At 46.0% G+C, this 27,443-nt stretch overlaps 1 protein-coding gene across 4 annotated transcripts in view; it reads left to right on the top strand.

Moving 5' to 3' along the window:
- Dap3 (death associated protein 3) overlaps positions 1 to 26,965 on the top strand; it is a 31,316-nt gene extending 4,351 nt beyond the window's left edge. For all 4 annotated transcript variants that reach the window (XM_028890775.2, XM_028890776.2, XM_028890774.2 and 1 more), the window contains exons 2-12: positions 10,132 to 10,183; positions 15,095 to 15,199; positions 17,147 to 17,248; positions 18,243 to 18,351; positions 18,574 to 18,666; positions 19,813 to 19,943; positions 21,154 to 21,393; positions 22,781 to 22,840; positions 23,621 to 23,710; positions 25,217 to 25,334; positions 26,691 to 26,965. In XM_028890775.2, coding sequence (XP_028746608.1) covers positions 10,142 to 10,183; positions 15,095 to 15,199; positions 17,147 to 17,248; positions 18,243 to 18,351; positions 18,574 to 18,666; positions 19,813 to 19,943; positions 21,154 to 21,393; positions 22,781 to 22,840; positions 23,621 to 23,710; positions 25,217 to 25,334; positions 26,691 to 26,776 — 1,176 coding nt within the window. In that variant the 5' untranslated portion in view covers positions 10,132 to 10,141 and the 3' untranslated portion in view covers positions 26,777 to 26,965. The remainder of the gene's footprint in view (positions 1 to 10,131; positions 10,184 to 15,094; positions 15,200 to 17,146; positions 17,249 to 18,242; positions 18,352 to 18,573; positions 18,667 to 19,812; positions 19,944 to 21,153; positions 21,394 to 22,780; positions 22,841 to 23,620; positions 23,711 to 25,216; positions 25,335 to 26,690) is intronic.
- The last annotated feature ends 478 nt before the right edge of the window (positions 26,966 to 27,443 follow it).

Here is a 27,443-nt window from a genome sequence, read left to right as displayed (position 1 = left end):
GGACTCACTGGGGGGAGGGGGGGAAGCACCTCATTGAATAACCTTCAGTTACTGAACAACAGAGACAGGAGTGACTGAGATGAGATGACTCAGTGAGGCCCATGCTATGAAAGGCAGGCCTTCGTTCTATCCCATAATCTGTGGAATGGGAGAAAGAACTGTTTGCACAGAGTTGTCCTCTGACCTCCAATCAAGAACCCACACATACATGCACATTAAAAATAAAAGGGTTGTTGTTGTTGTTCGCTTTTTAACACGTGAGTGAGCCAGGCATGGGGGCATGTGGCAGAGGCAGGCAGATCTCTGATTCCAGGCTAGCCAACAAAGATAGAAACAACAGAATAATTTTCCCACATGTCCACATCTGATACATCTATATGAATCTGCTAGATTATGTGAAATAAAAGGATACAAATAGAATTATGGTTGCTCATCAAAGACACAGAAAACTCCAAATCATGATGATGTAATGTGAGCAAAATCTCCAAACCAGACGTTGCAGATTTCAAAAACAGGAGAGATCCATGAGCCAGGCAGCCTGTAGGCACTGCAGAAGGTAAGGTAAGAGTAAGGACCGTCTGGCCCCTGTGAGAGTGCAGCCCTGCCCCAATTCTGTTTTCTTACTTTCTGAACTATGGATGTTTGTTTTCTGTTGTTTTGTTTTACTGCATTTGTGGTAATTTCTTAGAGTCGTAGTAGGATGTAACAAGGTGGTTTGTTTTTGTTCTTCCATAAGGCCAGCTCCCAAATGATGACATGGAGACTTGCTAATTATGAAAGCTCAGCCTTAGCATAGGCTTGTTCCTGACTGGTTCTTATAACCCATGTCTTTTCATCTACATTCTTTTACGTGGCTCAGTTACCCTTACTCTGTACTGCCCATCCTGCTTCCTCTTCATCTCGCTGGCAACTCCGCCTTTCTTCTTCCCAGAGTTCTCTCTCTGCACTCTAATCCTGCCTATACCTCCTGCCTAGCTATTGGCTGTTAAGCTTTTTATTGCACCAATCACAGCAATACATTTTCACACAAAGTACGAGAATATTCTGCAACAGTAGGAAACTAATATATAATAGATATGACTAACCTAAAGTAGTTTCCTTTGGATTGTGGTTTGTACTTTATTTAAATGAGAATGTAGTTTCTCTGAAACAACTAAGTAAAATGAAAGTCAACAAAACTGCCCAAGTTCCCAGTATTTCCTTATTCTTCTGCTCCTGCCATTAGTCCTCAAGCTGAAGACAGCCAGGAGCTTGAGCTGCTGCATTGTAGCCATGTTTGTGAGCAGGCCTCATACTTGCTTATCAGTAGAAGAAATGTTCCATGGGAGGGTTGTGTTTTGCCTGTATATGTCTGTGCACTGTGTGCAGTACCTGAAAAAAAACAGAAGAGGGCATCAGATTCCCCTGAAAATGGAGTTAGAAACTGTCTACACCACCATGTGGGTGCTCAGAATCAAACTTGAGTCCCCTGGAAGAGCAGCCAGTGCTCTTAACCCGTGAGCCATCTCCATCTCTCATGCTAACTTTTAAAATAAGGTTTCAAATTCTGAAATAACGGATCCTGCAAAGATTAGCAATGTGTTTGTTAAGGATTACCAGGAATTTAGACGCATGCCTTGCAAACTAGAAATAAATTCTATAGAAATTTTAAAAATCTGAGCCGGGCAGTGGTGGCTCATGCCTTTAATCCCAGCACTCGGGAGGCAGAGGCAGGCGGATCTCTGTGAGTTCGAGGCCAGCCTGGGCTACCAAGTGAGTTCCAGAAAAAGGCACAAAGCTACACAGAGAAACCCTGTCTCGAAAAACAAACAAAAAAAAAAAAAAAAGATTTATTTATTTATTATGTATACACACACCAGAAGAGGGCACCAGATCTCATTACAGATGGTTGTGTGCCACCATGTAGTTGCTGGGAATTGAACCCACGTCCTCTGGAAGAGCAGCCAGTGCTCTTAACCACCGGGCATCTTTCCCGCTCCGCCCCCCTCCCTTTTTTCCTTAGACAGGTTCTTCCCAGACCTGTAGAATTCAAGTGTGGCAGTTGTGTGGTTTACCGGTCTGTGCTGGCAGCAGTGCTTTCCAGTTCACAGCCTCCTGTTGTGATTGGACAGGCACACCACACAGTAAGCTCATTTGAATCGTTTTCCTAATTACATACACAATATTATCAGCATTCCTAAATGTTAATAATATTAGAAATGGGAATCAATATCATTTCTTGGCCTTTTGGCTAAGATGGTATGTAGAAATAAAAATCAAGATGTACATTTCTAGGGATGGGTGTATAGCTCAGTTGTAGAATACATGCTTAGCATACATGAGTCTTAGCTTCTGCTGCCAAAGGGTGGGGGAGTAATTCCATGCACCATTAGCACTCATGTGTCACATCATCTTCGTGTAGCTTTCTCTTGTAGTCTTTATGTAAGCACCACTTCAATCTGTAATGTGGAGCCATTGCTCACTGCTTAACCTGATGGATGGCCTTAGTTCAATCCCTAGGACTTAAATCGTGGAAGAAAGACAGCAATTCCACGAAAAGGCCGTGGCAGCACAAGTGTGCACACATACACATGCACTCACAAATAAATAAGAACTGTAATCTACAGTTAGACTGAGATCAACAGTATAGACGTATGTATCACTGAGGCCTGTGGCTTTTGGATCTCACCTGTGTGCGTATTTTACGTCCTCTTGATGGTTTTCAAAGGTTTTCAACTCTGCTCTTTAAGTTTTTGCTTCCTGCTGCAGGGCGCAGGGGGACAAGAGTACATGTATAAGGAAGGTCAGAGGACAATTGCGGGTGTCAGCCCTGTCCTTCCCTTGGAGGTTCCAGGGAGCATCAGCAGGCTTGTTAGCAAGTGCGTTTATCCACTGAGTCGTCCCCTTACTCCGGAGAAGTCGTTAGGCTGCTGAAAGATAAGAGCCTTCAGTTCAGTACCAGACTGTTCATTGAGTAAGCTAGATGCCCTCTGTCTCTGAGCAGTCTCGCCCTCCTGTTACTGTCTCCTTCCCCCATTTGACAGTAGTGTTTATTACGTCATCACTCGCACCCTTATCCAAATTGCAAACTGTAGCTAGAGTTTTCCTGCCTGGCCCACGGTCAGGACAAATCTTTGTCACCCGCCAGTCCCACGGCCGCTCAGACCCAACCAAGTAAATACAGAGACTTATATTGCTTACAAACTGTATGGCCAAGTGGCAGGGTTCTTGCTAACTGTTCTTATATCTTAAATTAACCCATTTCCATAAATCTGTACCTTGCCATGTGGCTCATGGCTTTCCAGCATCTTTTCATGCTGCTTGTCAGAGTGGCGGCTGGCAGTGACTCCTTCTGCCTTCCTGTTCTTACATTTCTCCTCTCTGTTAGTCCCACCTATACTTCCTGCCTAGCCACTGGTCAATCAGTGTTTTATTTTTTTGACCAATCAGAACAACTTGACATACAGACCATCCCCCAGCACAGCCAAGTGCAGACCATCTCAGACACCTGCACTCAGGCTCGTGGTTCTAATTATCCTCTATGCGGACCTGCTGGGTAAAGCCACGAGGAACCCGAGAACGGGCTCCCACAGGACATACCGAACATCCCACAGCAGCAAACAATATGTTTTTTCTTGTGAAATGTCTACAAGTAAAGTAATGAGAACTTGAAGCTCGTACTGCTCAAATGTCATAATTGTTGCATTTCAGAGTTTCTTTACTTTGGGTGTCTGGTGGGAAGTGTGCATGTATGTGGGTGCATGTGTCCTTGCATGTGCAGGCTGAAACTTAACTTCGAGTGCCCTCTTGTTTGCTCCTCGTGTGTCCTCTGTGTCTGTCTGTGTGGTGGTGGTGGTCGCGTGCAGGTGTGTGCCCCTGCATCAAGTGCACAGAAAACGGGCGGATGCTGAGTGTCTTGCTCTCTCCACCTTACTCTTGAGATACGGTCTCTCCTTCCTCCCCCGGAGCTAAGCTGGCAGGCAGCAAGCCCTGGTGATCCTCCACCCCTCACAGCACTGGGCTTACGTGTGTGTGTGTGTGTGTGTGTGTGTGTGTGTGTGTGTGTGTGCGCGTGCGCGCGCGCCTCACAGCAGGCTGTGGATGTGGGTGCTGAGGATCCAACCCAAGTCCTCATGCTTGAGCAAGAAGCATTTTACCTCATGCTGAGCATCTCCTCAGCCCCAAATTGCTTTTCTCTAGGAACCCAAACCTGGGGATATAGAGGAGCAAAAGTGCAACATAAAATATGTGGTGTGTGTGTGTGTGTGTGTGTGTGTGTGTGTGTGTGTGTGTGTGTGTGTACACATGCATATGTGTGCACATGCTTGGGGGAGCCAGAGGTCAGCTTTGAATGTCATCACTCAGGAGCCATCCAACTAGGTTTTGTTGTTCTTGTTTGGTTTGGTTTGGGTTTCCCTGTGCAGCCCTGGCCCTCCTGGAACTCTGTAAACCAGGCTGAACTCAGAGATCCTCTGCCTCCAGTGCTGGGACTAAAGGCGTGGGCCACTATGCCAGGCCTCATTTTACTTTATTTGTTTGTTTCTGGGTTGGTTGTTTTTTTTGGGGGAGGGGGCTGTTTTTAAGCAGTCATCTGCCTGGAAGTCAGGCTGGACTTTCTTGGCTAGTGATCTACCCCAGTCTTGAGATTATAAAGCATGTACCACCGTGCATGGCTTTTTTTATATGTCTGGGGATTAAACTGGCATTGCAAGGACATTGCTGACTGAGTTATTTTCCCAGCCCTAAAGCTCTTTTTGTCCTAACTGAAATCATGAAAACAATTAGACTAGTCTTCACCAATTTCCATGCGGTCTTTCTCAACCCACACAACTGAGTGCTGGCTTAGTGTACAAAAGACCCTGGATTTGATCCTCAGTACCAGTACCCACCCCACCCCACCACCCACAGAAAGACACATAGGCTCCCTGAAATTATTTGTTTTGTCAGTATGATTTTATTTTCTTCTTATGTATTTGCTGCTGTTGTTTTGAGATGGGGCATTACTGTGAAGCGCTAGGTGGCCTGGGACTCGCTGTGAAGGACGGGCTGACCTTGAAGTTACGGAGTGCTGGGATTAAAGCCATGCATCCCCACACCTGCCTGTCCTGATACATGTGTTTAAATCATTGAAATGTAGTGTGGAGCCAAGTGTAGTGGCTCACACTTTATCCCCGCACTTGGGAGGCTGAGGCAGGAGGATTGCTGAGAGTTCAGGACCAGCCTAGACCCCGAGACCCTGCCTATAAATGCATAAGCAAATCAAGCAAGCTGCGGGTGTTTTTCAGTAGTGGAGCATTTGTTTGACATGGACTAGGCTTTGAGTTGCTCTCAGCACTGCTAAGGTAAAGCAAAACAAGATGGAGTTCAGTATAGGTTGGTTGGGTTGAGACAGTGTCTCAAGTAGTGTATAGTACTTCTGTAGCCTTGGCTGTCCTCTAACTCGCTCTGTAGACCAGGCTGACCTCGAACTCACACAGATCCACCTGCCTCTGCCTCCTGAGTGCTGGGATTACAGGTGTGCGCCACCTGTAATCTTGTTAAGATCAAGAGAGTTAAGTAGTACAGATAACAAGTGGAGTAGGTAGAACTCTGCTCTGGCCTGTGACTAAGAGCTTTGCCTGTGGGCTTGCACTGGTCCCGAAGCAGCTGCCTCCAGTATAATCTCCAACAATGGCGCCAGTGCTGCGCTGCAGTGAAGGGACTCTAAGGCTAAATAATTGGATTGCAGCTAAAAGTGAAGTCTCTTAGCAGGCAATAGTGGCACACACCTGCCAAACTGGTACTTGGGAGGTGGAGGCCATCCTTGGCTACATAGCAAGTTTGAGGCCAGCCTGAGCTATATGAGACTCTGCCTCAAAATAATTAAGTAAAGGAGGAAATAAAATGAAGGATATGTATTTGATATGTATTTTAAATTAATCAAGAGTTAATGACTGCATTATTTCTCAAATTTCCTTGGCCATAGAGGTTTGGCTCATTTTACAGGACTAGTTAGTATTCACCAAACATCTTGGGAAGTGATGCTTTTGGTCTGTGCTTTTCATGTATAGCAAAGGAGCCCTGGAGTCCTGCAGGTGAGAGGGAGGCGGGAGCTGGTAGAGCACGCCTTTAATCAGAGGGGGGAGGATCTCTGTGAGTTCCAGGCCAGTCTGGTTCACGTCCTGAGTTCAGTAACAAGGTTACATAGTAAGATCCTGTCTCAAAAAGGAGGGGGAAGGCAGGCCACTGGAGACCATGTCGGCCTTACTCACCTCACCTCTATCCACTGCTAAGCATGTGGAAGGACTTCACATGTTTCCTGAGTGACTGAATCAAGGATGAATTGGTTTCTACTAAGAAGTGAATGGTAACTAAAGGGATGTGGTTCAAAGGAGTTTGTGGCTATATTTTCACTATGTGTTTATTTTGTGCTGGAAAGAGAGAGGGCTCAGTGGTTAAGAACACTTAGTACTTTTCTGGAGGACCTGGGTTCAGTTACCAGCAACAATGTAGCAGCTTCCAACAGCCCATGGTTGGTATGTGGGAACCAGGCATACATGCAGGGCCCTTGCAGACATGCGGGCAAAATACTCATGGGCATAAAATGAAAATGCATCTTTTATTAGAAAAGAATGTATGTGTTTTGCATGTATGCATGATACCTGTGGAGTCCAGAAAGGGGCGCATGATCCCATGGAACCAGAATTACAGACTGTTGTAAGCCAGCAGGTGATGCTGAGATCAAGCCTCTGCAGCAGCAAGTGCTCTTAGCCATCTCTCCAGGATGGTTTGTGACTCTCTGGACTGCACTGGAAACTTTATCAGGACAGGGAGGTATTTGTTCCTTGTAGTCACTGGTATTGGTACACAGTAACAAGTGAAATTGCTGCAACTCTCCTGCTACCGGTGTTGCTTTAAGAATTTGCTGCAGCAGCTGGGAGGTGGTGGCCCATGCCTTTAATCCCAGCACTTGGGAGGCTGAGTTCCAGGCCAGCCTGGTCGATAGAGCGAGATCCAGGACAGGCACCACAACTACACAGAGAAACCCTGTCTGGAAAAACCAGGGGACTGGGAGGAGAAGAATGTGTTGTAGCACTGGTAGAAAGTAACAGATAACAAGAGATTTCATTTAGTTACCCATCAGTGCTAGGTAGCGGTGGTTACACTGAAGTACAGGAATCTCTCTACCTGTGGAAGAATTTACTTTCCATAAATTCAGTCAGCCGAGGTCAACAGTGGGGGCTATTGAGATGACTCAGCAGTGAGAGCACTCACTGCTCTTCCAGAGGACCTGGTCCAGTTTCCAGCACCCCCATGTGGCTCGCAACCATCTATAACTCCAATTTAGGGGATCCAGTGCCCTCTTCTGATCTCTGTTGGTGTCAGATACAAGTATGGTACACATACATACATGCAGGCAAAGCATTCGTAGACATAAAGATGAAATAAATCTTAATAACAAAAAATTCAAAATCAACCATGGTCTAAAATTATAGGAATGAACAGTTTGCAAATTAGAATACGTTCCAATTAACTTGATGAAGTCTTCTACACCATTCCATCTCACCAGGACCTGAACCATCTCTTTCTAGCACACTCACATGACCATGCTACCAACTAGCAGTCATTTAGGCCTCAGGTGGACTGTGGCAGCACTACACTATATGTCAAGTAGCCCTTAATTGGGTAAAGATCCAAAGCTTAAGAATAATGATGCTGGAGCCTGGCATAGTGGTGCACGCCTTTAATCCCAGCACTGGGGAGGCAGAGGCAGTGGATCTCTGTGAGTTCGAGGACAATCAGAGCTACATAGAGAGACCCTGTATCCAAAAAAAAATTTTTTTTTGTTTAAAAAGAGAGAGTAAGGCCGGGCGGTTGTGGCGCACGCCTTTAATCCCAGCACTCGGGAAGCAGAGGCAGGCGGATCTCTGTGAGTTCGAGGCAGCTGGCTACAAGTGAGCTCCAGAAAGGCGCAAAACTACGCAGAGAAACCCTGTCTCGAAAAAAAAAAAAAAAAAAAAAGAGAGAGTAATAATGCTGCGAATTCAGATATGCCAAAGAGATGGTATAAAGTGCCATCTAAAGTACCATAAAAAGATGATGGTACACTAGGATATTTTGTAGGAGACCTGTCTGAACAGCAGTGCTCAGAGGCAGGCAGGCCGTGAATTTTAATTAGATACCAGCCTAAACTATATAGTGATACCCCATCTGGAAAGAGGGGGGGGGAGAGGGAAGGAGCTACATTTATGTAACTTATTTACTATAATTCTATCTATTTAAATAAGGCATATAATAAAATGCCTTCATTTATTTATTGAACTTTGCTGAGGGAATATGCACACTGAACAATGAGTGTGTTTTTGGTTTGGTGTCTTCCATAGTTTCAGGCTAACACTGGGTATCAGGTCTTGTTTGTTTGTTTGTTTGTTGGGGTTGAGTGGGTACAGTCTTACTCTGTAGCTGGAGCTCTCCTAGAAATTACTCCACAGTCCACGCTTGCTCTAGAGTCTAAGCAGTCCCTCAGCTTCAGCATCCCAAGAGCTAGAATTACGTACAGGTACGAGCCACTCTACCCGGCCTCTCATGGGCTCTTGAGGAAATACTATATTTTAAACTTCTTTTTGCCACCAAAAGAGTATAATTTCCTAATTAAATATTTCCAACACCCAAAAGGATAAATTTAGGACATGATATAAAAATTAAGAACCTCATGGTATAGAATAATGTTGTGTGATCTGAATGTGAACGCCCACACCCCCCCACACACACACACACACACACACACTTGTTTGGAACACTTGGTCCTCAGTTGGTGGTGCTGTTTGGGAAGGGTGTGGAGCAGGAAGAGGACTGTTGAAGGACAGGCCCTGAGTGTAGGTGCAGTGACCGTCTTCTGTCTCTGCCACTGTGCCTTCTCTGTCCATTGCCCTCTATCCCTGCCTCTGCCCCCACAAAATGAATCGTAACCAAAATAAACCCGTCTCCTCACACTGTGGGTGTGATGGCCCTCACAGAGACAGAGTTTGGAGGATCTGTACAAGTTCAAGATCAGCATAGTCTACATAGTGAGTCCCATGTCAGCTAGGGCTACGTGGTAAGACCCTGTCTCAAAAGAAAAAAAAAAAAGGCTCATACTATAATGAAATAGGTTCACGTATCCATTACCTGTACTAGGCATTGATTACCAGTCCCCAGTGTGTCTTTCCCCCATTGGTTCGCTTCCCTTCCTCCCTAAGTGTCACCATTATTCTAGATGTCATTCTTAGCGTTCATTCGCCTTTCTGGTTCAGTTTTGCTGAGTGTGTGTCCTGCAAATTGTGAGCGGCATTTGAGGGACTGCTTGTGTGTTGTGTTTTCAGGCAGGGTGTTATTTATCCCGGGCTGGCCTTAAACTGTAGCTTGAAGATGACCTTGAAACTTTGATCTTCCTGCCCCTGCCTAGTGCATGCTTTTGACATTTAGTTTATTTAATGCTAGATGTGATGATTTTCACTCCATATTTTTATTTGTTTGTGAGAGGGTTTCTCTATGTAGCCCTGATTGGCCTGGAATTCACTTTGTAGACCAGACTGGCCTTGAACTCAGAGATCCACTGCCCCTGCTTCTCTAGTACTAGGATTAAAGGTGTGCACCACTGTGCCTGGCCAGGATTTATTTTTGAAGTTGATGCATATATTGTAATTCCTTTCTTGCCACTTCTATGACTATTCTCAGACTGTTTTTACTCTTGTATCAGTAGACATTTTAGGTTTTTTTTTTTAATTTTACAGTTTTCAAATGATAACAGACCCCTCTGCTATAAACATTTAAGTATATATTTGTAAGTAGTTTTCTAGAATACGAAGGAATAGTAAAGCTGGGTGCTAGAATCTTCAACTTCATAAAGATCGATTTTCCCGTGCATTTGAATTTAACAACTGGTGGGGGGCTTTTTCATTTTTCTTAAGATGGTGTTTATGATTGGCATCTCATCGAGGTTTTAATGTGACTCTCATGACTTGTACTGAGGTTAAATTTTAGCCATAATGTTTCCTGACTGAATGCTTTTTCTTCTCTTTTGCCTACTTTATTGATTCATAGATGATTTTTATATATCTAGAAAGTATCGGATTTTTATATTGCAAGTATTTTTTTCAACAGTGGCTTACCTTTTTTTTTTTTTTTTAATAGAGCGAAGACAATGCTGACAGGAGTGACAAGGCTTTTCTCCAGGGTGCAGAAGGTGAGTCCTAACGGACCGCTCACACGCTCTCTGTCAGGTGAAGTTCTCAATAGAGTCCTTGGCTTTTCTCCAGGGTGCAGAAGGTGAGTCCTAACAGACCGCTCACACGCTCTCTGTCAGGTGAAGTTCTCAACAGACTCCTTGGCTTGGAGGTAGGTGTGCCTGTAATCCAGTGATGGAGAGCTAAGGCAGGAGGACTGGAGTTCGAGTCCAGCCTGGCCTGCCAAGTGAGACTCTGCCTAAACAACACACAAAAACAGTGCGCTTGAGATACCATGGGATAGCATAACGAGCATTCTTTTAAAAATTGGTAAATTTGAAGTATTTAAAAGAAAAGCAAGTTGGCTTTTAGACATGGCACTTTTGATTGTAGATGTAACCGTCTTGTTAAATAAGAAACACAGAGCCAATGGTAGAGTTAAAAAGCCCAAGAGGTCAGAGCAATAGCTAAGAGCTAAAAACCGTACCCTTCACTGCTGCTGTTGTCCTCTTCAGCCAGAGAGCTACTTCCTGTGTGTTTGTCCTTTTTACTGACTTTCTATTCTGCATTCTCATTGGTTGTAAACCCAACCACATGACCTCCTCATCACTGCCCATCTATACAGACCTCCAGGTCTTCTATGGTTGGTATTGAGATTAAAGGTATGTCTCTCCATGCTGGCTGTATCCTTGAACACACAGCGATCTGCCTAGCTCTGCCTCCCAAGAGCTGGGATCAAAGGCATGCGCCACCACCGCCCAGCTTCTGCTATGGCTTGCTATTAGCTCTGACCCCCAGGCAACTTTATTTATTAACATACAAATAAAATCACATTTCAGTACAAATAAAATACCACCATATTTGATCATAGAATTAAATCATATATTAAAAGGCTGTCTCCGGAGGCTGGGTAGATAGTTAGGAACGTGGTAATGCCTGGCAAGTGTGAGGACCAGAATGCAGCACTCAAGGAAAAGCTGGAATGTGTGTGACCCCAGAACTGGTAGGGTGGACAGAGGTAGATCTCTGAAGTGCTTTGGCTGGCCGGCCTCGCCAAATTGGTAAACTCCAGAGTCATTGAAAGACCCTGCCTCCAAAAGAAGTAAATAGATAAAAATAAAACCCTAAGGTAGAGAGCAATCAAGGAAAACACTTGCAGTCAGCCCTCGCCCACCACACTTGCACACACGTGAACAAGTACACACATGGCATACACGTTTGGGCTGGGGACGAAGCTCAGTCAAGTACCTGCCCCACGTTCAGAAAGTCCTGGGTTCGGGTTCCGGGACCACGTAAACTGAATATGGCAGCGCAGGGAGAATTAAGAACCCAGACTTTGGAGGTGGATGCAGGAGATCAGAAACTCAAGGTCATTTTCAGTTATATAACACATTTGAGTCCCAGCCTGGAGTGCATGAGACCCTGCACACCCTCCCATCCTCCCCTCCAGAAAAGATACGGGACAGAAAAATGACTCATGAGTTAGGCGCTCCTACTGAACAAACATAAGGACCAGAGTCCGACTCTCCAGCATCCGTGGAACAAGTTGAGCTTTCCACGAACACTTGGAACTCTGGGTCTGAGGGGAATCTAGCTCTTTTTTTCTCTGGCCTCCACACACCACCCCCGCCCCCACCACACACGTATACACTGAGGCAGACACATACAAACACGAAGAAAAGACCATCCTAAAGACCATGGTGGCGCAGTTGGGGCCTAGAGGAGCACTTGGGGAACTAAGACAGACGGACTGAGGCTGGCCTGAGCTACATGGAGAACCCTGCCTCGAACCCGAGGAAAGTTGTTATCTTACTGGTTTCTTTTATTCTTTTTAACTATTTACCAAATATTTGTTGTGGGTTTTGTTTGTTTGTTTTTATTTGTTTTTTTTTTTTAGCAGGATCTCACTATGTAGCCTCAGCTGTCCTGGAACTCTCAGGAATCCACCTGCCTTTGCTTCCCAAGTGCTAAGACTAAAGACATGCACACACACACACATCCAGCATGCTTTATTCTTTTGATCTTCATGGCAGTACAATATCCTTGTTTTAAAGTTGCAGAAAGTGGATTAGAATGGATAAGTAACTATTGGGAAAGCAGGCCATGAAGCTGGAGAGGCTTGGATTGTATAGATGCAGCTGGTGGCAGTCGAAGCCCATATCCTAACTGTAACAGGCTTTCTCGTTGGACTATATCTGGACCACCAGCCTGCAGTGATGATGACCTGGAGACTTACTCTTCATTGTCAAAGCTTGGTCTTGGCTTAGGTTTTTTTTCACAGTTAGCTCTTATAACTTAACCCATATTTTTTAAATCTACATTCTGCCAGGTGGCTTGGTTACCTCTTAGTAGAGCACATCCGACATGCTCCAACATGCACTGAGTCTGTGTCCAAATCATGCACCAAGATTCCTTCTCCCAGTTTCTCTCTCTCTGCCTGGAAATCCTACCTGTTCTCTCCTACCTAGCTATTGGCCATCTAGTGTAGCACGAATTAGATACAGTTTAGCTCTTTATTAACTGATCAGAATGTGCCTTAGGCAGAGAAATACTCTACAGTATAAACAAATACTCCATGATGTCTGTGGTCCAGAAGCACACAGTTCAGTAGTCATGGATAAATGACTACACGGACTGTCTCAGCCTTGGTTAGTTGAGAACCAGAAATCCTCATAGAATTAAGTCTGGAGGATGAGAAGTGAAGAAAGGTCACTTGCCGCAAAGCGTGTGCTTACAGCAAGACTCCTTAGAAAAAGAACACTCGCCTTGACGGTTTGGGAGGTGTCCGCCTTTTTCCAGTTCTTTTTCTTTTACCAAGTCCTACCCTGGGATTTATAAAAAGCCTCTGTCCATTTTAGAGAATCAAAACAAAACAAAAAAATTACAAAAGAAAGAAAAGCAAATTTGGGGCAAGAAAGTTGGCTGGATAGTTCAGAGCGCTAGTTGCTCTTGAAGAGGACCGAGTTTGAGCTCTAGCACCTCCATGAGGACTCCTAACCAACATAACTTCAGTTCCAGGGCTCCAGTGCCCTCTTCCGGCCTCTCTGAGCATCAGGCATGCTCACATTCACTTAACATGCATGCATACAAAATACTGATACATGTGAAAGAAAAACTGGGGGCCAAGGGTCGTGGCCCATCCATGTCATCTCAGGCACGGGACAGAGACAGCAGATCTCTAAATTCAAGGTCAGTGTGGTTTACATAGTGAGTTCAGTGCGGCTAGAGTTACATAGTGAGACCCTGTCTCAAAGAAAGGGCGTGTAGTTGGAGAGTTGGCTCAGTGGTAAGAGCACTGGCTGAAGATGCTCTGTGAGCCCCAGCACTCCCAACCGTCTGTGACTCCAGTTCCAGGGGAGCCCTCCTCACGTTGGCCTCTGAGGGTACTATTGGACATACGTGGTGCACAGACATGCATGCAGGCAAAACACCGATATGCATCAAATTATATTTTTTATATATATATATATACACAAACACACACTCCCCGAGCCCCCCCCCCCCCCCCCGCCCCCCCCCCCCCCCCCCCCCCCCAGCTGAGGACCAAACCCAGAGCCTTGTGCTTGCTAGGCAAGCACTCTACCACTGAGCTAAATCCCCAAACCTCAGTATATATTTTTTAATATAAATGTTTTTTAGTTTGGCTCAGAACGACCTAGTCTGGACCACTGGTGGTTGGGGAACTGCATGATGTTCATTCTGGAACTAAGCAGAAGGAATTGTACATAGGGTTGTTTTCCTAGAAGTGAGACTTTTATAACACTTTAAGACATAAGGAATCCATTTTGTTAACTTTTTATTTACTGAAGAAAAAAAAGATCTAGCTAAAAATTCATCAGAGTACTGCAGAAATAGCACCCCCTTGTGGTGCTGGAATATTTTTAGTTAATTTTATTTGTGTGTCTCTGTGTTTGTTGGCATGTACATCTATATGTATGTGCACCATGTGCATTCCTGGTGCCTATGGAGGCCAGAAGAGGGCCTAGATCACCTGGGACTGGAGTTACAGATTGTTGTGAGCCACCATGTGGGTGCTGGGAATAAACCAGGATCCTCTGGAAGAGCAGCCTGTTCTCTTAACTTCCGGGCCATCTCTCCAGCCCTGCTCCTCTGTCTCCTCTTTATCCTTCTTTTGTTTTTGTTTGTTTGTTTTTTGAGAAAGGCTCTTACTATTCTGTTACCTAGGCTGCCACAGCAAGAGATGATGGATCTTAAGCCACGCTCAGCTGGATTTGATTTTAAATGACTGAAATTATTTTCACTCCTGGCTCTGTAGCCAAAAGTAATTGCACGACCCCAGCCTATCTGTAGGAGAGACCAAGAAATGTAAAGGAGTATTTGCCATTTGGTAGACAGGACGCTCTCTGCTGTAAAACTGACTTACACTCGGGCTCTCAAATCACAGCAGCCTGTTTCTTTACACTGCCGCTTTATGTTGAAATCTGCCAGTAATGTTTCAGAGCTGTGTGCGCTTGGGAGGGGAGACGGGAGGATCATTGGAGTTTGCCGGCCAGCCACAATATCCAAATGAGTGAGCTGCAGACTTGGTGAGAGGCCAGTTCAGAGAAATAAATAGAGTGGGAAGTGGCTAAGGAAGAACACATTTTGTGAGCAAGAACGAACCATTTTGAGGGACAGTTTCCAACCATCCACACTGAAGCACATTGCACTAACCCCTCATGGTGGAGGCTTGCAGTTCCTATGCCAAGTAAAGTTACAGTGTCAGGAATCATGTATCACAGTGACCAAGTGGATTAAACACATTTCCTGAGCTAAGCACATGAATACACCTACCCTGTGTTCCAGGATCCTCAGAATGCTAAGAACTAAAATTTCAGTGTCATGTTTAGAGACATAGCTTGAGTCCTCAGTGTTACAACAGCATTTAAAAACCTGATGACTCTAGAACATTAACAGGTTTCCTTTTGCAGTTGGACCCGAGGTGTTTTTTACACACGAGTGCCCAAGGAGCTCAGAGCAATCCTGTTCCAGCTGAGCATCCCAGAGCTATTTCCCGCACCGGTGACAGTGACCCGGTAAGTTGTTGAGTGGGTAGTTTCAGAGGTTATAACTTGTGTTGCCATATATCCCTTTACATATCAGGAAACTAGTTTCCATCTGCTTGGGTAGTACTCAAACATGGGGTTTCCCTTTGCTTCCTGGTGCTGTGGCAATACAATGTACAGAACTAGTCCATATGCCTTCTAATGTGATCTTAATAAAGAATTCACCTAGTGCCAAGAATTCTAGCTGAATTAAAAATTGGCTAAATTAGGCTGGGTGTGGTGGTGCACCCCTTTAATCCCAGAGGAGGCAGATGGATCTCTGTCAGTTCAAGGCCAGCCTGGCCTACATAGTGAGTTTCAGGACAGCCAGGGCTGTGTAGAGAGACCCTGTCTCAAAACAAACAAACAAAAAAATTAGCTAAATTCAATTCCTTCTGAAATAATTTTGGTACAAATTATCTTTTAGTGGGGGGCACCTCTCCTTAAATGCCCAGTTGGTATATATTTTAGACTTTGGTTTAAGAGTGTTCTTCGTAGCTCTTCAGCCCTGTTGTGATCACGCAGGTGTGTGGTTATGTTACAGTAGAATCTTAAACACAGGATCCCCAGGCTTGAGAAAAGAAAAGCCCAGTGGGATAGTCCTTGACTAGCGCGCTGAAGACCCCGGATTTGTTGCACGTGTCTTTAATCCCAGCACACATTTTCCCTCTTCTGGTGTCTGTCAGCAGTAACGTTCCAGTGGAAACCCTGGCTGACTGGGTGCTGACTCTTCTCCTCTGTGCCCAGTGCTGGTGCCATCTCTTAGGAATGAAGTCAGTTGTGTGGGCTGTGCTTTCTGTAATGTGAAGGAAGCCATCAGCTTTTTTATTTGCTTGTCCCAATCTGATTCTTCCCCTCCTAATATGACTGTGTTGAAGTTTAAAAAGATAGCCCTCTACCAAAACAGAATTTCATCGGGTATGTTTAAAAATTTGTAGTTAGCATTCGCCTATTCTCACAAATGCAAAATGAAATGGAATAAATTAAGGAAGTCACTCTAAAGCGTCTTTCAGTGCTATTTTTCAAGTCTTCTAGGGTTTCTATGGAAACAGCATCACACAGATGATCTTACCACATGACTGGAGCATCTTTTCACAGCATAAAAGAATCCAGGTGGCAGAAATTATGTCTGACCCCATCAACAGTGTATACCTGAACTACTAACTTTTATTAGGCAGGCCACCAAGTTTATACAATATTCTACACTGGATTTGGGGATGCCAACACTTTATTAGATGTATTTGTTTGGGGGGGCGGGTGGGATTTATGCCTGTGTCATACAGAGATCAATGAACAACTTTTGGGAATTGATCTCCTTCCACCATGTGGGTCCTCTGTTTTGAACTCAAGTTGTCAAGCTTGGCGACAAGTATGTTTCACATTGAACTGAACCACCTTGCCATCTCAACAGCCAGAGTTTGAGATGAAAAGACAGGCCTGGCGGCACACACATGTAATCTCAGCAGTCAGGAAGCTACAGCAGGAAGATTGACGAAAGTCCCAGGCCAGCCTGGGCTACATAGCATCTCAGATGTATCTGTATCTCAAATACAGAATACTTCCTGCTCTGAGAAGCTGCTGTCTGCCCAGCTGTGCCTGGCAGGGGTACCTGCTCTGTGTGCCTGCTTGCTGAGTTTCAGGCTTGGTTTGATTTCAGTTTTTTGTTTCGTTTTTGTGTTTTGGTTGTTGTGGATTTTTTGGTTTGTTTGTTTTTGTTGGGTGTGTGTGTGTATTTTTTTTGTGTGTGGTTTTTGTTTGTTTGGTTGGTTTTTTTGAGGTAGGGTCTCTGTAGCCTAGGCTGGCCTGGAATATTCGTGATAATTCTGTTTCAGCCTTTGAGCTCTGGGATAATAGGAGTGTGTCCTCCCCAGCCTAGCTTCTTTTCAAAGCCCAGCTCACTTTGTGACCTGGTGTCCCTGTTGGTGTTCCTGTTTGCAGGCTGAGCATGGGGAACAGCATGAGGGCCGGTACTACAGCATCCCCCTCGAGGATCTGAAGACAGTGTTTCCTCACGGCCTGCCTCCGCGGTACATGAAGCAGGTGGGTGCTCAGACAGAACAGAGCGGGGAGCCCCGTGGGCAGTTGTGGGAAGGGTGATCGTGACCCAGCGACGCAGCGTCATGGCAGAAGGACGTGGCAGGCGTCACTGCCCACATCTTGGTGGTGAGGCAGCGGAGGAGAAGGGCCAAGCGGAGGTGGCTCGGGCCAAGGTGTCCCCTTTGATGACATGCTCAGTGCACCTCCTCCCCTGATTAGGCCCCATCTTCCCGTAATGCCATCAGAGTATGAATCGATCATTGGTCCTTGGATGAAAGTCAGAGCCCTTGAGAGCTAGCGCTTCCCGAGTCCTACCTCTGAATGTGGAGTGAGCGCTGTCTTCAGATACAGGAGGTTTGGGGAGACGGTTCTTACCACACCATAACATTCATACAGATCTTCTTCATAATCCTATCTACACAAGGCCTGCCCTACTGTTCTTTAGTTTTTGTCTGCCACGCTGCCTGTAAGACATTGCTGCTCTATCCATCTTTATTTCATTTCACTGTCCAGTTTGGGCTTGTCAGGTCCCGTGCCATCAGTTCATTAATTTGTCTGGTCTGCACAAAGCTCTGGATTTCATTCCCGTCATCACAATATTAAATACATATAAAGAAGAGGCATCAGGCTGGAGAGATGGCTCAGCAGTTAAGAGCAGAGGTCCTGAGTTCAATTCCCAGCAACCACATGGTGGTTCACTACCATCTGTAATGAGATCTGGTGCCGCCTTCTGTCTTTCATACAAATAGAGCATTCATATACATAAACTACATAAATAAATAAATCTTTTAAAAAAATCAAAAGCTAGCTATTTATGTTACTTGATATGAAACAACGCACCTCAGATTTTAGCTAAAGTACATGGATCGATTTTCAAATTCTGTGCCAACCCAGCCTCTCAGAAGTGAGTGCGGATGAGTTTGGAGCACTGGTTTGCTGTGTCATCTTAGAGTGGCTGGAAGTCCACGCCCATCTTCTTCCCCTCCTGCTCGCTTAGGTGAAGACCTTCGGTGAGGCCTGTCTGATGGTGAGGAAACCAGCGCTCGAGCTTCTGGGCTACCTGAAAAACACGGAGTTTGCTCACCCAGCGGTGCGGTATCTTCTCTGTATCCTTCCCGGCAGGCCTGGGTCCTCCTGAGTTCCCCCTTGTCTGAGAAAAGGAGGTGCTGGTTGTTTGGGTTTGGTTCTTTGAGACAAGGTCTTGCTGTGTAGCAGTGGCCGGCCTCACACTGGTGCAGACCAGCCGCCTCTGCCTTGCACCACCACACCTGGCAGAGAAATGGGAAACACGTTGCTCATGATGATGTTCTCTTTAACACACACCTTAGACGGGGAGCAGGGGACAGGGAAAACTCTCAGTCTTTGCCATGCTGTTCATTTCTGTGCGAAACACGACTGGCTGGTTCTGCATATCCCGGATGGTAAGAACTTCCCGTCTGTCTTCTCTATGTCCGCTGGTTGTCTTGCTGCTCAGGCAGCCTGTGACAGCTTGAGAGACCACGGCCGTGGTGCAGTGCCCATGCTAACTCTGAATTCTGCAGCTGAGACAAACCCCCTCCTGCCTCGGTTTCAAAAGGTGACTACAGACACATACCGCTGTTTGTCTGTCTGTCAGTTACTATTTTGAGTATCCACAGAGCCTGCACATTCCTTGACACTTTAGAGTTCGAGTTCTGCGGGATAGATTTGAATCTGCATACTTTGCATTTATCTTCTTTTTTCAATGTTATGTATATCCACATTTTCCAATTTGCCTTTAAAAATTGGCAGTAAGCTGGGCCTTTGATCCCAGCACTCGGGAGGCAGAAGCAGGCAGATCTCTTTGAGTTCAAGGCCAGCCTGGTCTACAGAGTGAGTTCCAGGACTGCCTGCCAGGGCTACACAAAGAAATCCTGTCTCGGAAAAAAAAAAAAAAAAAAAAAAAAATTTTAATTAAAAATAAATAAACACATAAAAATCGGCAGTGAGGCCGGGCGGTGGTGGCGCACACCTTTAATGCCAGCACTCAGGAGGCAGAGCCAGGCGGATCTCTATGAGTTCAAGGCCAGCCTGGTCTACAAAGTGAGTTCCAGGAAAGGCGCAAAGTTACACAGAGAAACCCTGTCTTGAAAAACCAAAAAAATAAAAATAAAAAAAAAAAATCGGCAGTGAGAAGAAATGACAGTCCACTCCATGTCTTATGTACTGATTATAATGTAATGTTTGGTACATTACATTATACATGTATACATGTACACATGTATACACGATACAAGATCAGTCCCCAGTACCACTACACACAAGAAAATATGTTCTTTTTTTTTTTTTTAAATCCCATAATTTAAAGAGTCACTCACGGGGCTGGCGAGATGACTCAGTGGTTAAAAGCACTGGCTGCTCTTGCAGGGAACTCAGGTTCAGTTCCCAGCACCACACAGCAGCTCACAGCACCTTTAACTCCAGTGCCAGGGACCCCCGGCCCTCTTCTGCCCTCTGCAGTCAGAGCAGCCGTACTACAGAATGACAGAAGCAGCGGTGTCTCCCGTTACTCCCGCCGGCTCCTAACCTGTTCTCTTGTGCGTTTGTAGCTCACCTCTGGGTGAAAAACTGCCGGGAGCTCCTGCAGTCCACCTACAAGAAAGAGCGCTTCGATCAGCCCCTGGAGGCCTCCACCTGGCTGAAGAACTTCAAAACCACAAATGAGCACTTCCTGAGCCAGGTGACCGCCGCCAGGAACTCAGTGCAGGCTGACCTCTGCCCCTTCCATCTCCTCTGCTGCTTCAGTAGTCGGGCACTGGAGAAGGGCCAGAGTAATAGGAATGAATAAGCATGTTGTGTCCCTTTAATGTGCTTTGCTCACAGTGGGCTCACAACTTCAAGTTCAGTTTTGTTATCAAAGAGGTGGCAGCTATGAACTGTTCATTTAGTGGCTAGTAAAATAAAAGTCTGAATTGACTTACTGTTTCTGAGAGATCCTTGAGTCCTCCACAAGCATGTGGCCAGCAGTAAGGTTTTCCTCCAGAAAAAACGAGAAACATGAGGGGCAGTTTTATTTTGATGTTTCATTTGCTGTGTGGTTTGGGCTGGCTCCGAGCCTCCTGTGTATCCCGAGCTGCCCCAACCTGGAGTGCACAAAAGCCCGCACTCCAGCGTCTTCCACTGAGTTCCAGACTGAGTACAAAGACTCCCAGAAGTGTGTATTGACACCGCACGTCAGCTGGTGAGCTGAAGAAGCTGAGTCAGAAAGCAGGACCCACGTGATGGGGAGAGAAAACTTACTCCGGCAAGTTGTTCTGTGACCAGCCTGCATGGTGGCCTGTGTGCACCCTCACTTGGGCACATACACAAATAAATAAGGGTATCTTTGAAAATGTGAGTGCCAACTGGGCCGTGGAAGCTCAGGCCCAGCACTCAGGAGGCAGAGGCAGGCGGATCTCTGAGGCCAGCCTGGGCTACAGAGCTACTTCCAGGACAGCCAGGGAGACAGAGAAACCCTGTCTTGAAAGAAAAAAAAAAAAAGAAAGAAAACGTGAATGCCAAGACTTGATGTAGCTCAGAGGAGAGTGCCTACCTAGTATGCTGGGAGCTTGGGATTTGATAATGGGTACTCTGGGGTGAGTGGGGCAGTGCCAGTGGCCTGTGGGACCTTTTTCCCCAGATGGGCCAGGCGTGGTACTTCACACCTCTAATCCAGCACTTAGAAATCTGAGACAGGGTAATTGTCTTAAGTTGGAGGCCAGCCTGCACTGAAGTCTGAGACCCAGTGTCAGGTCCCCGCCCCTCCAGGAGAGAGGGTAGAAGTCTTGGATTCCTACGTTGCACCTCCTTGTGGTTCAGCTGAGTCTTACGGGCTGCCGTCCTGACTTGGGAAGGCTTTAGCCTAAACAAGCAGCCTGTTGGATTTTCTCTCTTTGTTTGCTTACTTTTAGATAAAAGTTGAAGAGAAGTACGTGTGGAATAGGAGAGAGAGCACGGAGAAGGGCAGCCCTCTGGGAGACGTTGTCGAGCAGGGCATTACTCGAGTGAGGAACGCCACAGACGCCGTGGGAGTCGTGCTGAAGGAGCTGAGGAGACAGAGTTCCCGAGGACTCTTCCGCCTCCTGGTAGCCGTGGACGGGGTCAATGCTCTCTGGGGAAGGACCACACTGAGAAGAGAAGACAAGACCCTGGTAGGAATATTTGGTTTCTGAATCTCTCACGTACAAGGCCTGAGGCTTCCTGGGTGGGCCACATAGGGTGTTTTTCAAACCCTGGAATTTGAAGAATGGAGCTGGAACAGCAGCCGAGTAGTTAGGAGCACTGACTGCTCTTGCTGAGGACACAGGTTTGGTTCCTAGTACCCAGATGGCAGCCCAGAACCATCTGTAACTCTAGTTCCCGGGGATCCACCACGCTCACCAAGCTCTCATGCAGTGGACGTCCATGCATCCAGGGAAACACTCATGACACATACACATAAATAACTCTTTACAACAACAAAAGGGAGTGAATGGTAACAAGCCACCAGTGTGGTGTGCCGAGCACCAGTGCCTAGTATGTGGAAGGCCAGGCTCTATGTCCAGTGCTCCAAAAAAAGGCGGGGAGGGAGAGATGATGAATTAGTTCCAAGAAGCAAAGAAGAAAGAAAGAAAGTAATCTGTCTTAGTTGGCTTTTTTTTTTTTTTTTTTTTTTTCCCTTTGGTTTTGTTTGTTTATTTTCTGAGAGAAGGTTTCTCTATATAACAGTCCTGGCACTGGATCTGTAGCCCAGGCTGGCCTCAAACTCACAGAGATCCACCTGCCTCTGCCTCCTGAGTGCTGGCATTAAAGGCGTGCGCCACCACCACCCGGCTTAGTTGGCTTTCCATTCTGTGATAAAACACCATGACCCAAAACAATGTGTGGAGGAAAGGGACAGATCCATATCAGAGTTGCCCAGTGAAGGAAGCAGGGCAGAACCTGGAGACAGGAACAGACGCAGAGACCATGGAGGAGTGATATGGCTTCCTCCCCTTGCTTGTTGAGTTTGTTTTCTGATACACCCCAGGACCACCTGTCCACGGATGGCAGCACCCACGGTGGCTGCTCCCACTCTCCCCATCAATCAGTAATCAAGAAAATGCCCCCCAGGCTTGTCTGTGGGCCAGTCTGATGGCAGCATTTCCCAGTTGTAGTTGACTCTTCCCAGATAACCCTGGCTTGTGTAAAGTTGACAAAAACTACCCGGCACCTGTCACGTGCTCCGTCATGCATCGCAAACCATGGGACATGGTGGAAAGAGCAGGACAGGAGCTCCAGGAGCTTTGCTCTCTTCCGTGGTTCTAACTGTTGTTTTCAAAGAGAGGCTGTGGTCTATGTGGAGATGAGAAATCCCAAGGCAGGAAGGTATCCTCTCTTCCTTCCTGCCTCTTCCTCTCCTTTCTCCCCAGCTCTCTTATTCCAGAGGCGGTATGTTCAGGTACTGTGATTACAGTAGTTAAAAACTTTTCCTTTTATCTAATTGTCAATTCAGTTTTCTCAGGGAAACAGCCCGAAAAGTCAACTCCTAACCTTGGCTCTCTTGTTGACAACATGCAGATAGCCCCGGGGGAACTCGCCCTCGTCCACAGCCTGAGGAAAATGGTGAAGAATGACTGGGTAAGCTCCAGTTCTCCCTACTTGCAGAGGAAAGTGTGTTTCCGTCTTTGCTGTTCTGTTATCTTACTTCCTGTTTGTAGTTGTGCAGTGAGGCGCTGCAGGAAGTTCCTTTGCTGGCTAAGCCTTCTCATCAGTGTCTGTCTGTCCGTCTGCCTGCCTCGCTGTCTCCGTCTGTCTCTCCTTGTCTTGTTCTGTAGTTTTTATTTGAGGCAGAGTCTCACTGTGTAGTCCTGGCTGGCCTGGAACTCACAGAGCTCCGCCCCCTGGGTGCTGGGAATTCAGACGCGAACCTCAAGCCCAGCAGGACAGCTAGATAGGAGCACATCCTGTAGTTCAGTAGTTGAGGCTGCCCTAGAACCCGTCTGCCCACGCTCGCAACTCTTCGGCTTCACTCAGCTGCGGAAGAAATTGAAAACAAAAGTAGATTGTGATCAACTTAAGGTCTTGTAGTAATTTTTTTTAAAGGTTTATTTATTTATTATGTATACAGAAGAGGGCACCAGATCTCATTACAGATGGTTGTGAGCCACCATGTGGTCCTGGGAATTGAACTCAGGACCTCTGGAAGAGCAGTCGGTGCTCTTAACCTCTGAGCCGTCTCTCCAGCCCCGGTCTTGTAGTAATTTATTGTCAGAGCCAAATCAAGAAGCAGTGACTGTTTTGTTGCCAATTAATTATGCTAACCCACATTGTCATGACGCTGTTGTGAAAAAAGTCTGCTGTGACTCTGTGTGTCTGTCATTCCCATCTTTTTAAAATTCAACTCTTTCTTTTTTTCAGCATGGAGGTGCAATTGTGTTGAGTTTAAGCCAAACCGGGTCCCTCTTTAAGTCCAGAGCAGCATACCTGCCGCACGAGCTTCTGGGAAAGGTCATGTCCTGGAGAACCACTCTGTCTAGAGCAACAGTAACCCCCTTTGGGGTCAAATATCAGATGTCCTGCATATCAGATATTTACATCATGACCCATAACAGTAGCAAAATTACAGTTAGGAAGTAGCAGTGAAATAATTGTATGGTTGGGGGTCAGCACAGCATGAGGAACTGTGTTAAAGGATCGCAGCCTTAGGAAGGTTGAGAACCGCTGCTCTAGAGACTGTCTCTTTCTTAGTAATATTTACTTGGGGGGGGCGTCACACACCATGGCACATGTGTGGAGGCCAGAGGCAACCTGCAGGAATTGGTTCTCTTCTACAGTGTGGGTTCGGGGACGCTGACACTGGACGTCAGGCTTACTGGCAGGTGCCTTTATTTTAAGATTTATTTATTTAAAACAAAAGCATGTATTTGATTTGATTTTATGTCTACATGTCTGAATTCATGAATATGCCTGTTGGATCCCCAGGATATGGAATTGTGGGTGCTTGTGAGCCCACCATGTGGTTGCTAGAATTCAAACACAGGAACTCTCCAGTAACAAGTGCTCTTAACTGATGAGCCACCTGTCCAGCACCCCGTGTCTTTTTGTTGTTGTTTGTTTTGTTTTTGTTTTTTGTTTTTTTTTTTGAGACAGGGTTTTTCTGTGTAACAGCCCTGGTTATCCTGGACCTCTCAATGTAGACCAGGCTGGGACAGTGATCCATCTGCATCTGCCTCCTGAGTGCTGGGATTAAAGATATGCGCTCCCATGTCTTTTTTTTTTTTTTTTTTTTTTTTTTTTTTTAATGTGTATTGTTGTTTTGCCTGCATTTATGGCTGTGTGAAGGGGTCAGATCCCCTGGAACTGGAGTTACAGACAGTTGTGAGCTGCCATGTGGTTGCTAGGAATTGAACCCAGGTCATCTGGAAAAACAGCCAGTGCTCTTAACCACTGAGCCATCTCTCTAGCTCCTCCCATGTCTCTCTTTAAATCATTTAATTTTGTCATAATTTCACAGAAAAATCCGTGTTCTTGTATATCTTTCACCTCACTTCCAGAAATGCCAACTTTAATATTGTTTTATCCACCTGGCTTGCATTAACAGTAACCTGAATTGGAAACATTTGTCTCTCTAATATAATTGCTTCTTTGTTACACTGTGGGTTTGTTGGGGGAAGTTTTATTACTACCGGTTTTTGTGATGGGTGAACTAAACACAAGTCCTGTGCATGCTAGGCCAGCCATGGTTTGGATTTATAAATTCTGAGAACAGGTCCCTTTGTCCTGGAACTCCCTATGTAGAGCAGGCTGGCCTCAAACTTACAGAGAGTCTCCCACCTCTTCTTTTTTAATACGTTGTGGCAATATAAGTAGTCACTAGTCACCGTGGATACCATCCTCTGTAAGGCAAGAAGCCAAGAGTGGGGGTAGACTGAGGCAGAGGGCAGGTGTCAGAGTAGGACAGAAGAAGAGGACAGTCAGTCACTAACTCTGTGTCTTTATCCTTTTCTTCTGCAGGAAGGATTTGATGCCTTAGATCCTTTTCTTCCCATCCTTATTTCCAACTATAATCCAAAGGAATTTGAAAGTACTTTTCAGTATTATCTAGAGAATAATTGGCTTCAGCATGAGAAAGGTCAGTCATGTGATCACCCTGCCCTGCCCAGCTGTTCACAGCATGCTGTGCCGAGTCAGTGCACAGGACATTTTGACCAGTTCGTAGCTTTGGGCTCACGTCTTCAGAAGGATCAGCCATGGCCACGTGGCTCCATGATCCTGTGGGTGCAAGAGCAGAGTGTTCATGTCATTGCAGACAGAGAAACAAGGGGAGGCCTGGAGAATGTACCCAAGGATACTCCTGCAGGAACCCGCTCCCTTCTGCTGAGCCCCTAATCCTACGAGTTCCCAGAGCTTCCCAAAATAGAACCGCCAGCTGTGGACCCAAGCCCTCTGTACATGACCTACACAAGCATAACACAGACCCTTGCTCCCTTCCTCAGCAGCAACCTGGGTTTTGTATTTCATTTTTTTCCTCGGACTTTTTCTGTATATTAAGAGAATACAAAAATGTGGTTTGAAGGTGGCTGCATTTTAATTTCATACTATATATTTCTGCTGAAATTCTCACCTTGTTGAGAAGAAAGCGTTGGTGCTAAAGAAGGTAGCAGTTTCACGTCCACATGGCGAGCTGGAGCTGGAGCTGCTGCGTTCCCACTGATCTGTGCACTTGCTCGTGTGCTCCCATCCAAGACACCTGTGCTGAAGAAGTCATACTGTGTGAGAGGCTGCCACCAGACCAGATCTTTGCGGTCTCTGCCCTCACGTTCAGAAATTGATAACTTTGTTTCCTTTTTCTTTTGTTTTTTGAGACAATGTCTCACTATGTAGCTATGCTTACCTCACACTCCGGGTCTAAGCTCTGAACCTCCTGAGGTGAAGCCTCAAGTGCCTTTGCCACACCTAGGTTCAGAAGCTCTCTATGTAACAAACAGTCCTGGCTATCGTGGAACTCATAGTCCAAGCTGGCCTTGAACTCACAGAGATCCACCTGCCTCTCCCTCCCACGTGGGTCACACTGCCCCAGGTTCCCGGCTTCAGGACTCTTAACTCGTAATGGCAGATTTTACAGCTTGCATCCTAGTTCTTTGTGCGTCTGCTTTACCTCATGGAGACAAAGGAAAGTGCTGTATCCCTGAGTAATGGAGAGCCGGTAATGACTCCTGTGGTGCCAGTTCACACTGGGTGACATGAGACCTTGCCTAGCATGTCCTAGAGATTTGATCTCTAGTCTCACCAGAAGCAAAGTTGAAGCTAATCGTTAGTAATTAGGATGTGAGGCTAGAGCGGGGAACAGGAGCAGCTGGGTGCTGAGTGGGAGGTTGAGGAGAAAGACCTCGGGATGGTACACAGGTCATGATCTGAACAGGAAGCCTCTGACTACAGTTGGGAGCAGGGAGAAGCTGCCATTTGTGTGTCTTTGGCTCTCTTTCAGCTCCAACAGAAGAAGGGAAGAAGGAGCTGAAGTTCCTGAGTAATTGCAACCCCGGGCAGCTGGAGCGGCTCTGTGCCTCCCTGTAAACACCACAGAGACAGCACTCCTGGAAGATGCGTTCCCTTCCCGCTCCCTCACATGAGGAAGTCCCTAGGTGCACACGTGGAACAGCCTGACCTGCAGTGATGGGACATACGGCGATAGGATGTCCGTTGTCCCTACAACTAATACCAGTTCTTTTGTGGTTTTCACATTAAAGATAGATCTATTTCTAAGTGTTGTGTTAGATTTGTAATAAGGAAAGCGCTCACACTGGCCAAATTGAATTTCTCTAGAATTCGGTTTGTTGGCATCTGAAGAAACTCAATTCTATAGAAATTACTAGTTGTTCTATCTTCTGAACATAAATCATTCAGGAGACCGAGATTCCCAGCCTAATTCCTGTTCTGGTAACTTCTGACTCCCTGTTCGGGTCTTTCTTCTTGATTCTGCAGAATGGCACTGAAGCCCCAGCTGAGTTCTGGCAGGGTGGTGTAGCTAGCCCCACCCCACATCCTCCTGAGAGCATTGAGCACTTGCTACAGCATGCATGGTATATAATAAGTTGGCACTAATGCAGATAGAATTATGTCTATGTACACACCTTCAAAGAACTAGAGAGATAAGTGACTCATATCTCAGAGTTTAAATTTTTATGATGTGTGTGCACATGCCACAGCGCGGGAATGGAGGCCGGGGAGAACTGTTGGAAGC

This window comes from Peromyscus leucopus, chromosome 6 (genome assembly GCF_004664715.2).
Source record: "Peromyscus leucopus breed LL Stock chromosome 6, UCI_PerLeu_2.1, whole genome shotgun sequence".
Classification (NCBI taxonomy): domain Eukaryota; kingdom Metazoa; phylum Chordata; class Mammalia; order Rodentia; family Cricetidae; genus Peromyscus; species Peromyscus leucopus.
The sequence above is the reverse complement of the archived record's forward strand: the minus strand, read 5'-3'. Positions and strand labels throughout refer to the sequence as shown.